Raw genomic sequence first — 13,757 nt, 5'->3', positions numbered from 1 at the left:
CTAATGATGTACAAGTACAAGACCATAATAACTGAGTGTTTGTTTCATGAAATGTATGTAGTGTCTCTGTGGTATCGATTTATTTTGCATACACGTCTGCCACAAGTAGAGCATGTTTAATGACTGCCTAAATTCTTACGCTCTTACTGAGGATTGATGCTTTAGTGTAATCTTAATGTCTCAGAAGGACACTAGAACTCTCAACATTGTTTCCACAATGTTATCTTTAAAGTTCCTGAAGTTCCCAAGAAACCTGTGCCTGAGGAGAAAAAACCTGTTCCTGTACCCAAAAAGGAACCTGCCGCTCCCCCAAAAGGTACACCAGAACTGATCAGGGGGCAGCCCTTTGCCCCAAATGCCAGTGTTCTGCTTTATATGGGCTTCATAGTGTACTATGCTATCTTACTGTTCTGTCTTTTAGATGCCCCTGGTGTTTTCATTTGTTGGTTACCTTCCAAGGCTATACTCTTGACATACATTATTTATGACACTGAACAATTTCAAAGACACAACCAGAAAGTGTTCTTAAAAGAAGCAACTGTGTCAAAATGCTATATTAAATTTTTACTATCTTTCCTCTGATAGAGAAAGAAGAAATCTTTGTGAAACTCATTTTCTACAGGCATCTTTCTAGAAAGACTCTTTTACCCCTCATCTTTGAGATTTTTCTTAATAAAAAACACCTCCGTGAGTTATGATGAGTTACAGAGTCACAACTGGAAAGTGTCTGACAGAACTGAATGTTAACGAGATAAAGATGTATATAATGCTTCTGGTAACTCCACTCTTCTGAAAAGACAAGAGCAGCAAGTCTAGACTAGTTGGAAACATTGATTTTTGACATTTACTTTGACCATGTTTCCTGACATTAACTGAATGTCAATATTTACCATAAGTGTTGCAGTTCTCTGATTAACTAGTCAGGGGACCTTTCATATGCATATGTTTGGATTCAGTGTGCTAATTCCTTTATTTTGGTTTTTGAATTTGGTTTGTTCTTTTTTGGGGGGAGGGGGTTGGTGATGTTAGAGACACTATTTTATGGATGTGGCGAGGCTACAAACTGCATACGTCTGGTCTGATACAGAGAGATTCAGTAAGAATTCAGTATCATCCGATTTAGAAAAACCAGGCTTACTGAAATCACACATTTTAAATAGTGGTATCCTATAGATACCATTGTGCCTGACTTCCCATTTTCCATTTTCTTCCCAAAACAAATCTGTTTCTCTCTTTCTCAAATTCTTGACTTTCAGAATTCTGGGTCTTACTTAAAAAAAATGATTCCTGATTATCTAATCATCAAAATATGCTTTCTGATTATCTAGTCATTAAAATATGGTTATGTGAAAATAATGGAACAAAATGGTATCATATAGATTAAAAGGTCATATTGTTAAAACCAGTACTAATACCAAAGCCCTTGATCACTGCAGAGGGAGATACAGAGGCATGTCTCACCTACCAGTAAAAATAAATATGCATAGTAAAAAATATATATGTATAAACACCCATGTATAAAAAATAAATACAGATGCAAATGTATATGTCTGTATAATTACATTAGAATATTACAAATGCAAGCATAGAGGTGCAGGAGTTCACAAAAACTATCTTATTTAAGATGAAAACAATTATTGCCAGCAATGCGTGCTTTTAAAATGCATCTGCCAGTTTAAAAATTCCACATCATTAACACTTAGAATGGAGAAACGAAGTCATTGTAAACCTATTTGGGTCAGAGATCCTGTTGAAAACTATGGAGTCTCTTAGAGAAAAGCATATATGTGTATACTCACAAAATGTCATAAACAGAACTCCCCAAAAGTCACTGACACATGGCTATCAGATTAAGCCTACTCTATCATGAGTGTTTCCTGAGTTGCAAATAAACTATAGTTGCACCAAAACCAAACAAAATCAGAAGAGAAATGGAACAAAATGGTATCCTATAGATACAAATATTCTAACTAGTCCTAGATAAATTAAATCCATTTTTATTATGGATTCTGTTTCTTGATAAAAAGCCTAACAAGACTTTGCTGCATTCTATATCTACAATCTATATCGTTTGTGTAGTCACTGACTAATTTGTTTTTATCAAAAGCATACCAATATATAACAAATGAATTTTATACATATCTTTTTGTTTATGTGACTCATTTTTAATTTCCTAAATGTCTCTATAACATTACTCGTGACATTTATTACATTGTGACCTTTTTAACATCATAGTTTAATTTTCTGCATTATTTTGTCAATGCATAGAAACCCTATGGCATTAATGAACTACTAAAGATTGGTGTACGTGCCTACATCCATTCATAAAAGTGGTATATGTTGAACTAATGTTCTGTTTTAAAAACTTTAAGTTCCAGAAGTGCCAAAGAAACCTGTTCCTGAAGAAAAGATACCTGTTCCTGTTGCAAAGAAAAAGGAAGCTCCACCAGCTAAAGGTATAGTGCCTTGCTTGCTAAAGAACCCTATTTTTATATCTTGAGTACAAAACATTTTTGTGTTTAACACTCTGTTGAGTTAGTTTAATTGAAAACGAGTGTTTTATGGCGTGAGTAATAATTCAATAGAAGTGTCTGTTCACGTGCCTGCTTTTTTAAAAAATAGCTGTAAATTAGCTACTTTGGAAAATACAGTCATTTCTAAAAACTAATGTCTTTTCAAGTTCCTGAAGTACAGAAGAGGGTTGTCACAGAAGAAAAAATAACCATTGTTACTCAAAGAGAGGAATCTCCACCACCAGCAGGTACTTAATTCCATCTTCATAAATAACCTTGTCTTTCCTTCAAGCTTCTTTAATTGCATGCCTTCTTTAATGGGCATGCCGATTCTGTGTTGCTCTTTTATTTTGCCTTTCTGAGAATCTTAAAATCAAATGCTATCTTTAAGTGCCAGAAATACCAAAGAAGAAAGTTCCTGAAGAAAGAAGACCTGTTCCTCAAAAAGAGGAAGAAGCTCCACCACCAAAAGGTATTGTCTCTCTCTCTTTCCAAGAACCATCTTTATATGATATCATGTAAGAAGGCAAATGGTGGTTTTGTTGGCTTTGTGATATGAATACATTGTGGGTGTATATCTGTGTTTGGGGTTGGGCTTCAGTGAGATAACTCTGAAGTTCTAAAAGTTCATGTTTCTAAATGCCAGTTCTACGAAAGAAACCTGTCCCTGAAGAGAAAGTTTCTGTACCAGTTCCTGTCGCTAAGAAAGCTCCTCCTCCCCGAGGTAGGATTTGTCTCAGACCTCTGACAAAAATCTTGTTGCCTGTGAATTCTTGTTCTATCCAGTGTCTTCTTGTGTGACCCTCCATCTCTCTTCTGATAGAATATGTGCGTGTGTGTGTGTGTGTGTGTGTGTGTATCCTCGTGATGTTTGTTGCGTGACTCGTTTTCCCATTTTGTTAGCGAGAGTGGCGTACCGTACATTTCTTCCCCAAACTCTTAGGGAAATAGGATTTTTAAGATTCTTGACCTTTACACTTCAACTTAATGCTTTTTTAAAGCTGAAATTTCTAAGAAAACTGTGGTAGAAGAAAAAAGATTCGCTGCCGAAGAAAGACTATCTGTTGCAGTTCCTCAAACAGTGGAAGTCATGCGACACGAAGGTATATAATCAGAAGTGAGGGAAGAAATGGGTGTGCATGTTTCCTCGAAGTCTTTCTTTCCAGATGTGACTGTTTACCTTGTTAATTGTCCTTATCAGTATCTACTGGCCATAGCCTTCTGAGACTGAGTCTTTTGTGTCTGCAATTGTCTTAAATCATTTCAAGACAGTGAACAGGATGCTGAAAATGTGATCATTGTCAACATGGCCACATTTGGACATGATTTGAATATTCTTCTCAGTCTTGGGCTGTACAGTTCCCTTATCTTAATCTTAAATCAGCTCTCTCTTCCATGTGATGAGGAAGTCCTATTCAGCAGTTATAAGAACCACTATTCAGCTGTAGGGAACACATGGCTATTACCAGTCTTTCCGGGGGCCTGAATTTAAATTAAATAGTATTTTTTGAAATATCCACAGAGGAGGAGTGGAGTTATTCAGAAGAAGAAGAAAGAGTATCCGTTTCGGTTTATAGAGAAGAGGAAAGAGAGGAAGAGGAAGTGGAGGTTACAGAATATGAAGGTAAACAATGCCAATGAGCTAGAGATGATCTGGAGTCTTGATGAGCTGTTTTCATGCACAGATTGTTTATCAGATTAATGAAAGTGGACGCAAGTTCAGTGAATATCCAAGAGCCTCATTTGATGTATCTTTTGATCAAAACACAAGATTCGGGAACATTACTTAGAGTAAAAATCCAATGTATTGTTTGTCTATCATCTCTTACTTGCTATGTGGGAGGCGGGGGGGGGGAGGCCTTATGTTTACGTGTAATTAATGGCGCAGGTGTTTCCATCTACATTTATCCTTTTAGTGGACAGCACTTGGTTTTAGCATGGTGGGCCAGCATGAACATCACCTGGTAGTCTAATGTCTAAAACATGGGTAAGAGAAAGTAGTTTTTACAGCACAACTCACTAATGCGTCCTGGCTCACAGTTTTTAAATGAAGAAGAAATTGTACTACCTTATTACATTCCAGAAGTCAAGGCCATTTGAGAGTGAAGCACTGAACACATAGGTCTTTCTTCTAATTCATGTATGGAAAAACAATTATGTAATATCTTTGATTGAATTTGTTTGTTGTTTAGACATTCCTATACCTATAACTATAATGCTAGTTCTCTGCAGTTTCTTAAGGATTGAACAATGAACTTTATTTCAGTCCTTTGCAATGAATTAAGATACCATTAGGTTTACCCCTAAAGTCCAGTACTCTGACTAAAGCTATTTATCTGAAAGAACTTTCCTAAGAAAGTTCTAATGTAGCTCTGCTTCAAAGAAAAATCGGTAAGTTCTATAACAAATTAACTCTCTTCCTTAAAAAAAAAAAAAAAGAATAGAATTCTATATGTAGATGCCCTTGAGTGCATTTCTGACTAATAAAAGGTGCCCCACTTCTCCATGTAGAAGAAAATTCCTTGTGAAATCCTGATGTGCTCTCTTAATGAAATGGCTTGAAATAGAGCAGGATGGGACACAACTCCAAGAGAAGGCCCACTGGTTCTGTTGTTCTTCCTGGGAAGGGCCAAGGTGTTGAGCATAAGTCAGGAATCTGATAGATCAAAAAGGGCCCCATCCCTTCTAGATATGTTTGGGAAACCAAACATAACATGTACACAGGGAAAGTTCCCATTGCATGAATCTGACTTCAATTTTTAACAGTATCTACTATAAATCTCTTTCGGTCTTATAGCTGAAAAGAGAGACATTCTATAATACTATTTGTTTTCATTAAATCTTGATCTAGGGAAAAAGTGGGTAGCCTGTTAAGTTTACTTCTAGTATAAAGAGATATATCTACATCTAGATCTTCCTATTCTATAGTTAACTTTATACATATAGGCTCAAAACCCATATGAAGACACCTGCCTCTTCTACTGTACTTGCCCCCACAAAACTAGGGGAAAAACAAAAGCTTATTTCCAAGTCCTCAGTAGGTTTTTCACATGTAATACAGGTCTTTTCTTCTTTTATCATCCATTATGTTTCCTCAAGTGTATGTTCCTGCCCCGAAGCCTTCAAATCTAGAGTGCTCTGTTATTTTTGAAACTTATCTTCAAATGCTTGTTATTAATTGAGCCACTAGGACTGTTTTTATGTCTTGTACTTGTCCTCTTCTTCCTGTGAATACAAGCATTACTATCTTTACGATACACTTGAAAATTAAATTACTGAAACTTATTTCCCAAATTCTTTATTAAGGCATACACTTCAATTAAAATGCATTTTTGGGAGGTTTTAAATGGGAACAGTCGGGGATTTGGCAAGTGTTAAACTTTTTATTATTGTAATTACTCTTTGAAGTTATAAATCACTGCTGAAATTAAACATGAAAAACACTACAACTTTTCTTTAAAACTGATATCTTTAAAGTGATGGAAGAACCAGAAGAGTACGTTGTGGAAGAAAAGATGCACTTTATCTCTAAGAGAGTGGAAGCCGAACCAGCAGAAGGTATATCAACCCTTGAATTAATTTTAGCCCTATTTGTGTTTGGCTCGTCCCATTATTTATCTTTTCTTACAGTCAGTCTACTACTTGTATTGCCTATCTTGATAATTATCATGGCTAAGTAAACAGACTGCTTACATTTTTATGGAAAAGAAATCTGGGCATTTCTACACATGTGTTTTATTATCTTTTCAAGTGGTTGAGAAGCATGAGAAGAAGATGGTACTGAAACCGAAAATTCCTGCTAAAGTAGAGGCACCCCCACCAGCTAAAGGTACAGTCCCCCCTCAAAGAAACACAGTACCCTTTGTCTCAGTGGCTGTATCATTGTGTTCCATTTGTGTGCTGCCTGAGTTTTGTCAGCCCTGATGTATAGATATTTTTGCTGAACAGAGTCATTAATGTTTGTGTGTATGTATGATCTTTTCAAAAGGTGAATTCTAAGCCCCCAAATGTCACTTTTTCTGTAATGCAAACTAATACTCTTCAACTTAATCTTTCTAAAGTTCCTGAAGCACCTAAGAAACCTGTGCCAGAAAAGAAAGTCCCTGCTGCAGTTCCCAAAAAGGAAAAGGTGCCACCAGGTATCCTGGGCTTTGCTTTATTCTTGAACAATGTCCGTCTTTTTCCATCTTAAAGGGGTCCATTCTTCAAATTTTTAAAACGTTAACAATAAAATAGTTTCTCTGTTTAATGTTTTTTCATCTTGTATGCTTGACCGTGTTGCTTGATATCTTTTAAGTGCCAGAAGAGCCCAAGAAGCCAGTTCCAGAAAAAAGGGTTGCTCTAAAAGTGGCTAAGAAAGAAGAACCTCCTCCCACCAAAGGTAAATGAAATCCTCCATCACAAAAACCAGGAACAGGTCTTGTCTTTCATCCTCTCACTGCCGTAATTGGGTCACACCTTTGTTGTACTACTGCCTTATCTATGGGTGGAGTATTACTTGTTGTGAAGTTTATTTGTGTGTATTTTGTGAATTGCTGTAGTCTGAAATCACAGTCCTTTCTGGCCAATTACCACTCCCCCGCAAATACACTTAAAATAACTTAACTCCCTAATCCTAAAATTATCTTTCAAGTGACTGAGAGGCACATGCAAATTACCCAAGAAGAAAAAGTACACGTTGCTGTAACTAAAAAAGAGGAGCCTCCAAGAGCAAGAGGTACATGTGACCTTTCAATACACAGACTATTGTACTTACCCTCTTCTCTTTACCAAATGCACTCATTATGGGTGTTTGTTGTTGTTGTCGTTGTTGTTATAGTTGTTTTTTTTTTTAATGTTTCAAATAATGAAAATGTCAAGTCTTTTATGTTTGGGTTACTATTAGAAAACTGCCTTTGTGGTCTGAGTGAGGGGTAAATCCTTAAAGTGAAATCTATCTTTAAAGTGCCCGAGGAACCCAAGAGAGCTGTTCCAGAAGAAAAAATTCCAAAACTCAGACCTAAGAGAGAGGAGGAACCACCAGCAAAAGGTATACTAACTTTTTCAAAAATCAAAATGAGCATGTAGGTATTGAAACTAGTCTAGTGGAATTGAAAATAATTTAAATAACTTAAATTTAAATGACAAACTTAAATTTAAATGACTTAAAATAAGTCATATGCATGTGCAATAGCATATCAATCCAAAGCTCAACATTTCAGATACCAGAAAGTACTCTCTCTTCTTTTCCACAAAATTGTGACGCTCCCCCAAATGTGTACTTTCCCTTAAAATGTACTTGTTTTCTAATATGTTATTATCTGTATACTAAACTCATCTGCCCAAAGGATTGTTTTGTGTGGCAATCTTTGATAAAATTAAAATTTTTTTAAATTCTGAGTTTTTTACATTGTGCCAGTGGAGCTTCTTGAAACTACTTGAGAATTCAGATGAAGACACTGTTTATGGGACTAAAGTTTCTGTCCAATGCTTGTTTGATAGTCTCTGTTGCTACTGTCTTGTTGTCTTTTTGAACTCTCTTATAAATACTACTTGATCTTCCTAAAAACTTATTCAATATTTTGAAGCCTTAAACAGGTTAGAAAAAAGTATTCTTCTGTATGTTATACAGTGTTTATTTCCAAGTCTGTTGCTTTTTCTTGCCATGTAAATGAGAAGTGTGAATGATGAGCATGGTGATGGTTGTCTTTGTCTGTGGATTGTTGGTACACAGTATCTCTTAACATGTATATATTCAAGATCTCATAATTCACTTTTAATAATTACTCTTTTTAAAGTCACTGAATTCAGAAAAAGAGCTGTTAAAGAAGAAAAGGTATCCATTGAAGTTCCAAAAAGAGAAGCTCCTCCCGTGAAAGGTATGTTCTGCTTTCACCAAGTATTACACTGAAGCATGAAACTACATAGCCCTTTGCCTGCTACTTCCCACCATTTATTGGCTTATTTTTGACTAAAGGCAGGAAATATAACATTTGAAATCATAAATAGCAAATGTACGCTCTGTCATACCTTGACCGGGAAAAGACATTCAGGTTCTCCCATAACCAGTGCATGAATCCATCACATATGAATGAAATCAACATTCATGGTCACCATCACCCCTAAATGAGCTTCAAGTAAAAAGCTGCCTATTGTCAATATTATTCTAGAAGTAACCGTAACTGAAGAGAAGGAATGGTCTTATACCCGGGAAGAAGAAATCGTTTCAGTAGAACGGGAAGAGGAGTATGACGAGTATGAGGAGTATGATTATAAAGAATTTGAGGAGTATGAACCAACAGAAGAGTATGACCAATATGAAGAATATGAGGAACGCAAGTTTGAGCATTATGAAGAGTATAAAGAGCGTGAGGAGTATGTCACAGGTATGGGCAAGACTGCAAACTGGACATCACCTTAAATACATGCAGATTCCATTAGAGCAGGACAAACATTTGGGTGCCCAAAGAAATTTGCAAAGAACTTTATTTCATTTGACAAATTCAGAATTTTTTTTCTTACATAACTTCTAGGAAAAAAACAACCCTCTATAAATCTTAAGGTTATCATTAGACTTACTGTTAGACTTTGGGAATTATCTATTTCCTCCCTCATTTTTGCTCAGACACAAAATAGCAAACTTTACAAAGTTTGCTCTTCTTTCTCAAAAGGGTGACGAGTTTCTCTGCAAGTGCCTGTGATCATTCCAATATATGGAATGTCTGAATGTCTCTTATTCTAAAGTTTGTTATTATCAAGCATGATAGAAAAATACACTCTCTCCAGGTTCCCATCTTGAAAACCTGACAAAGACTGCTTCCAAAGTAAAGACAAACATGAAGGCTAACCCGAGCAGTTGTGTTCCGTCTAATGATAATCAAATTTGTAGGTGTACAATTTGGCTCCACACAATTCCTTTATTTAGTCAATAAGTTCCTACTGGAATTTTGAAATTAAGCAATGTTATTTCACTTAGCCAGTTTCTGACATTTCATAGCTTCACTTTGAGAACATTCTATGTGATTTTATAGGTAGCATTAAAAACCAATATTACATACAAGGAATAACACAGAGGACCATAGGGTAAGGGAGGGAAAACTGAATGGGAAGAAATCAGAGAGGGAGACAAATCATGAGAGACTCTGGACTCCAGGAAACAAACTGAGGGTTTCAGAGGGGAGGGGGTTGGGGGATGAGATAACCAGGCGATGGGTATTAAGGAGGGCATGTATTGCTTGGAGCACTGGGTGTTATACACAATAATGAATCATTGAAAGCACATCAAAAACTAAATATACTGGCCAATTGAACACAGTAATAAAAATAAATAAATAAAATGGGGTGCCTGGGTGGCTCAGTCAGTTAAGCATCTGCCTTTGGCTCATGTCATGATCCCAGGGTCCTGGGACTGAGCCCTGTGTCGGGCTTTCTACTCAGTGGAGAGCCTGCTCTCCGTCTCCCTCTGCCTGCTGCTCTGCCTACTTGTGCTTGCTCTCTATCTCTCTGTCAAATAAATAAATAAAAATCTTTAAAAAAATAAATACAACATATAGAGAAAGGAAGACACCCCCCCCGCCAAAAAAAAAACCCTAATGATATACTATATGTTGGGTAATTGAACATAATAAATATATAAATAAAACTCAATATTATATAGAAAGAAGTTTTAACCATGATTTTTTCTACCCAAAGTGAAATGAAACTGTTAATATTGAGGAGAGAATTACAATGACCTAATTGAAGCAAAAAGGCAGCAGGAAAGGGTACTGTCAGCTTGTTTAGGGCTTTTAGACCTTATTCTACTTGGACCTGTGATTCTCACTCACCTCTAGGGGCTATGGCTACACTGTAAATAAAAGATAAATAAAGAAATAGAATTTGTTATTATGTTCCAAAGTATGACATTATATACCTCTTTTTAAAGAACCCAAGAAGCCTCTCCCAGTAAAGCCTGTCCAAGAAGAACCAGTTCCCACAAAGCCAAAGGCCCCACCAACTAAAGGTAGAGTGAGCAAGACATTATGAGTCTGAGAGACCCGTGTCCCTACATGTCTGTCATACTATAAACACATGTTGAAGTGGCAGCGCACAAATTGTGTGTTTGGGATGTTGTGTTGTACATCGTATTTCTTAACTTTTTGTTCTTATTACTCTTGAGACATATGGCTCAGGTTTTTAAAATCTGTTAATCTTGATATTTTAAAGTGCTGAAGAAAGTAGTCCCTGAAGAAAAAGTCCCAGTGCCCATTACCAAGAAACTCAAACCTCCACCACCCAAAGGTACATTGCAGAGTGATAACTACGAGAAACATCTTTGTTACTCATGTTCTATAACATGTCTTTCTATCTTGTCTGCTGTTTTTTGTTTTTCTTGAATGTATTGTGGTCCTGATTCTTATATTTCATGGGGAGTTTTTTTCTGTGTGTATTTTTATGTGTATGGTATTTGTGTGATTGGTTTTAATGCTCTTCAATAATTAATATCTTTAAAGTGCCTGAAGAAGCAAAGAAACTTGTTGAGGAAAAAATACACATTTCAATTACCAAACGTGAAAAAGAGCAGGTGGCTGAGCCAGTTGTTAAAGGTATAATCATTTCCTTCCAAAATCGTGGTCTTTTACAATACCTCTTTTAAAATTAATGTAGCTATGTTTGCTTTGTTTCGTTGTTACATATGTCTTTGAAGTTAGTCATTAGGATTTGTGGGGCATAAAAACCTGTCAACATAGGACAAGAAGTTAATGCTACCTTCAAAAGAAAAAGTTATTTTTGAAATATATCCAGAGCCTATTACACAACAGCTATGGCTACAATATAGATAAAATAGAATGCTTGAATTTAAAACTGGTGACCATTTGGTACATTCCTGACTTATCTAAATTCATGTAATGATATAACAATGTTGACCCCAGTTCAACAACTGTTTATGCATTCTGAAGTTATTTTGAAGGTTACAAAAAAATAAACAAACAAACCCTTATCATTTTTTTTTCTAACTATGAAGTAACTTCTCTGCCCTTTCAGAAAGTATACTTATTCAGAAGGAAATTTAGCTTTCAGTAAAGGATATTTCCTACAAGTACAGATACATGAACACTAAACATCATTTCACGTTTGGGTTCTGTTACTTCAAATTTATTTATATATATCTGCATATATTTATCCTATTGAGATTAAGAATCATTTTCAGGGAACATATTAAATTTTTTTATGAATGAGCAGTTGTATATCTATCATATGAGAGGCACTTGCAAAATTATTCTGTCTGCTCAAACTTTGACAAAGCAACCACTGCCTGTGTGGCCTGTTTCTGACAATAAAATATCCTTATACTTAAATTTCAAGTGCCTGTGAAGCCCAAGAGAGTTGTCACAGAAGAAAAAGTACTTGTTCCTAAAAAAGAAGTAACAGCACCTGTTAGAGGTACCTAATACCACTCTTTTTAAGTGTTGTTTGTCGACTTTGCTGTAAAATTCATGTGCAGCTCTATGTGTGAAGTTCTTCTCTGGGAAAGATAAACCCTATTCTTTCTTCTGTTACAAATGGCTGTGTTCGTACTGTGTCTTAATTTCATTGAGTCATCGGTAAATGTCAAACCTAAAGATAATCTCTTTAAAGTGCCAGTACCAAAAAGACGAGAGCAAGAAGAGATGGTCTTCGAAGAGGAAGTTGTAACTCAAGTAGAGGAGTATTTTGAAGAAGAAGAAGAAGAGTACTTTCATGAAGAAGAGGAACTCATAACTGAAGAAGAAGTCGTACCAGTGATACCAGTCAAAGGTAGATTAAATCTCCTGCAAAGAGATACATAGCAACATCTTTAGAATATGGGTATCTAATTTAGTCAGATTCTGGGGTTTATTAGTACCAATGGCCAATTCTGCTTATTTTAGAAACACACACTTTTGATGCTGAAATATGATTTCTGCTATTGCCTTTCATATTTTCTATCTTGTATGCAACATTTCCAAAATTCTTAATAATATCTTTAAAGTGCCCGAAATACCCAAGAAACCTGTACCAGAAGAGAAGAAACCTGTTCCTGTTCCCAAAAAGAAGGAAGCCCCACCAGCAAAAGGTATAATCACCATTCATAATGTAGGCCTTAATATGCATAGAAATCATTCACTATCTTCTGAGTTCACAACCTTGTGTGTTGCTCTCTGTTGTTAGACGTGTTAATTGTGCTTTATACATGTGTTGTTACCAATAGTTAGAACTTACCAATAAACAATATCTTTAAAGTGCCTGAGATTCCTAAGAAGCCAGAGGAGAAAGTTCCTGTACCCATTCCTAAAAAAGAGAAGCCTCCACCAGCTAAAGGTACATCTCTTTATAATCCATCAGTGGGATAATGTGATAATTTATTCATGTAGTAGAACTTGACAACCCCTATCTATTCTTTCCCCATGCCAATATTAACAAAACAAGGACCACCCAACTGGTTCTAGGAAGAGTTTACCATGTATTCATCTCTGATTTTTACCATCAAAGCATGCTGACGCTTAGTGCTTGGCTTTTACTCTTTAGTAGAACATTCTTAAAATTCTTATTATAATACCAAAATGGGCAAAATCACCATTTGCCAGGCATTGTGTCTTGTCTCTATCACCAGTCTATGTTTTCTCAGTGTTCTCTATTTAAATTTGTGTGCATCTCCTGGCCTTTGTTTTGTGGTTATTATTCTTATCACTCTTAAAGGGTAAAATTGTATGATGCTTCAGTAAAGTCCTAAAATTGCTGGATTCTTATCAATGGGTGGAAAATTTGACACTAATCCTACTTGATATCTTTAAAGTTCCTGAAGTGCCCAAGAAGCCAGTACCAGAGGAGAAAGTACCAGTACCAGTTCCTAAAAAGGTGGAAGCTCCACCTGCCAAAGGTACATAAACTCGCCAACACTTTTTTAATTCACATTTGCATACAAGTAAAAATTAACTGGTTCAATTCCGTGCTCTTTGGGAATGCTCTTTAATATCACTTTATGGAAAAAAAGAAAGATTTTAAGATAAAAACCTCCTTGAAATATCTTTGTCATACTTTTATTACTATATCTTCATCTTTTTGAGACTATGCTTAACCTCAGAATTTTACATTGTGTAACATTTTTTTCTAAAAAATTTCTTTAAAGTGCCAGAAGTGCCCAAGAAGCCTGTGCCTGAGAAGAAGGTGCCAGTTCCTGTTCCTAAGAAGGTGGAGGCTCCACCTGTAAAAGGTACATCATTTCATCATTCATGTACATGGGGGGGGGCTTTCATTTTTATATAT

General features: G+C 35.9%; 1 protein-coding gene across 5 annotated transcripts in view; it reads left to right on the top strand.

Moving 5' to 3' along the window:
• Positions 1–13,757, top strand: part of TTN (titin) — a 274,456-nt gene that overhangs the window by 113,318 nt on the left and 147,381 nt on the right. For 2 of the 5 annotated variants that reach the window (XM_044242429.1, XM_044242428.1), the window contains 24 exons: positions 233–316; positions 2,373–2,456; positions 2,681–2,761; positions 2,905–2,985; positions 3,151–3,237; positions 3,515–3,616; positions 4,015–4,137; positions 5,991–6,071; positions 6,265–6,342; positions 6,575–6,652; positions 6,811–6,894; positions 7,147–7,230; positions 7,459–7,542; positions 8,291–8,371; positions 8,663–8,878; positions 10,417–10,494; positions 10,698–10,772; positions 10,985–11,077; positions 11,838–11,915; positions 12,111–12,269; positions 12,484–12,567; positions 12,735–12,812; positions 13,288–13,371; positions 13,621–13,704. The exons of the other annotated variants lie outside the window; for them this stretch is intronic. In XM_044242429.1, coding sequence (XP_044098364.1) covers positions 233–316; positions 2,373–2,456; positions 2,681–2,761; positions 2,905–2,985; positions 3,151–3,237; positions 3,515–3,616; positions 4,015–4,137; positions 5,991–6,071; positions 6,265–6,342; positions 6,575–6,652; positions 6,811–6,894; positions 7,147–7,230; positions 7,459–7,542; positions 8,291–8,371; positions 8,663–8,878; positions 10,417–10,494; positions 10,698–10,772; positions 10,985–11,077; positions 11,838–11,915; positions 12,111–12,269; positions 12,484–12,567; positions 12,735–12,812; positions 13,288–13,371; positions 13,621–13,704 — 2,241 coding nt within the window. The remainder of the gene's footprint in view (positions 1–232; positions 317–2,372; positions 2,457–2,680; positions 2,762–2,904; positions 2,986–3,150; positions 3,238–3,514; positions 3,617–4,014; positions 4,138–5,990; positions 6,072–6,264; positions 6,343–6,574; positions 6,653–6,810; positions 6,895–7,146; positions 7,231–7,458; positions 7,543–8,290; positions 8,372–8,662; positions 8,879–10,416; positions 10,495–10,697; positions 10,773–10,984; positions 11,078–11,837; positions 11,916–12,110; positions 12,270–12,483; positions 12,568–12,734; positions 12,813–13,287; positions 13,372–13,620; positions 13,705–13,757) is intronic. 5 annotated transcript variants of the gene reach the window in all.

The sequence above is a fragment of the Neovison vison genome, chromosome 3 (assembly GCF_020171115.1).
Source record: "Neovison vison isolate M4711 chromosome 3, ASM_NN_V1, whole genome shotgun sequence".
NCBI lineage: Eukaryota > Metazoa > Chordata > Mammalia > Carnivora > Mustelidae > Neogale > Neogale vison.
Note: the sequence above shows the minus strand (reverse complement) of the source record. Positions and strands in the feature narration are given on the sequence as shown.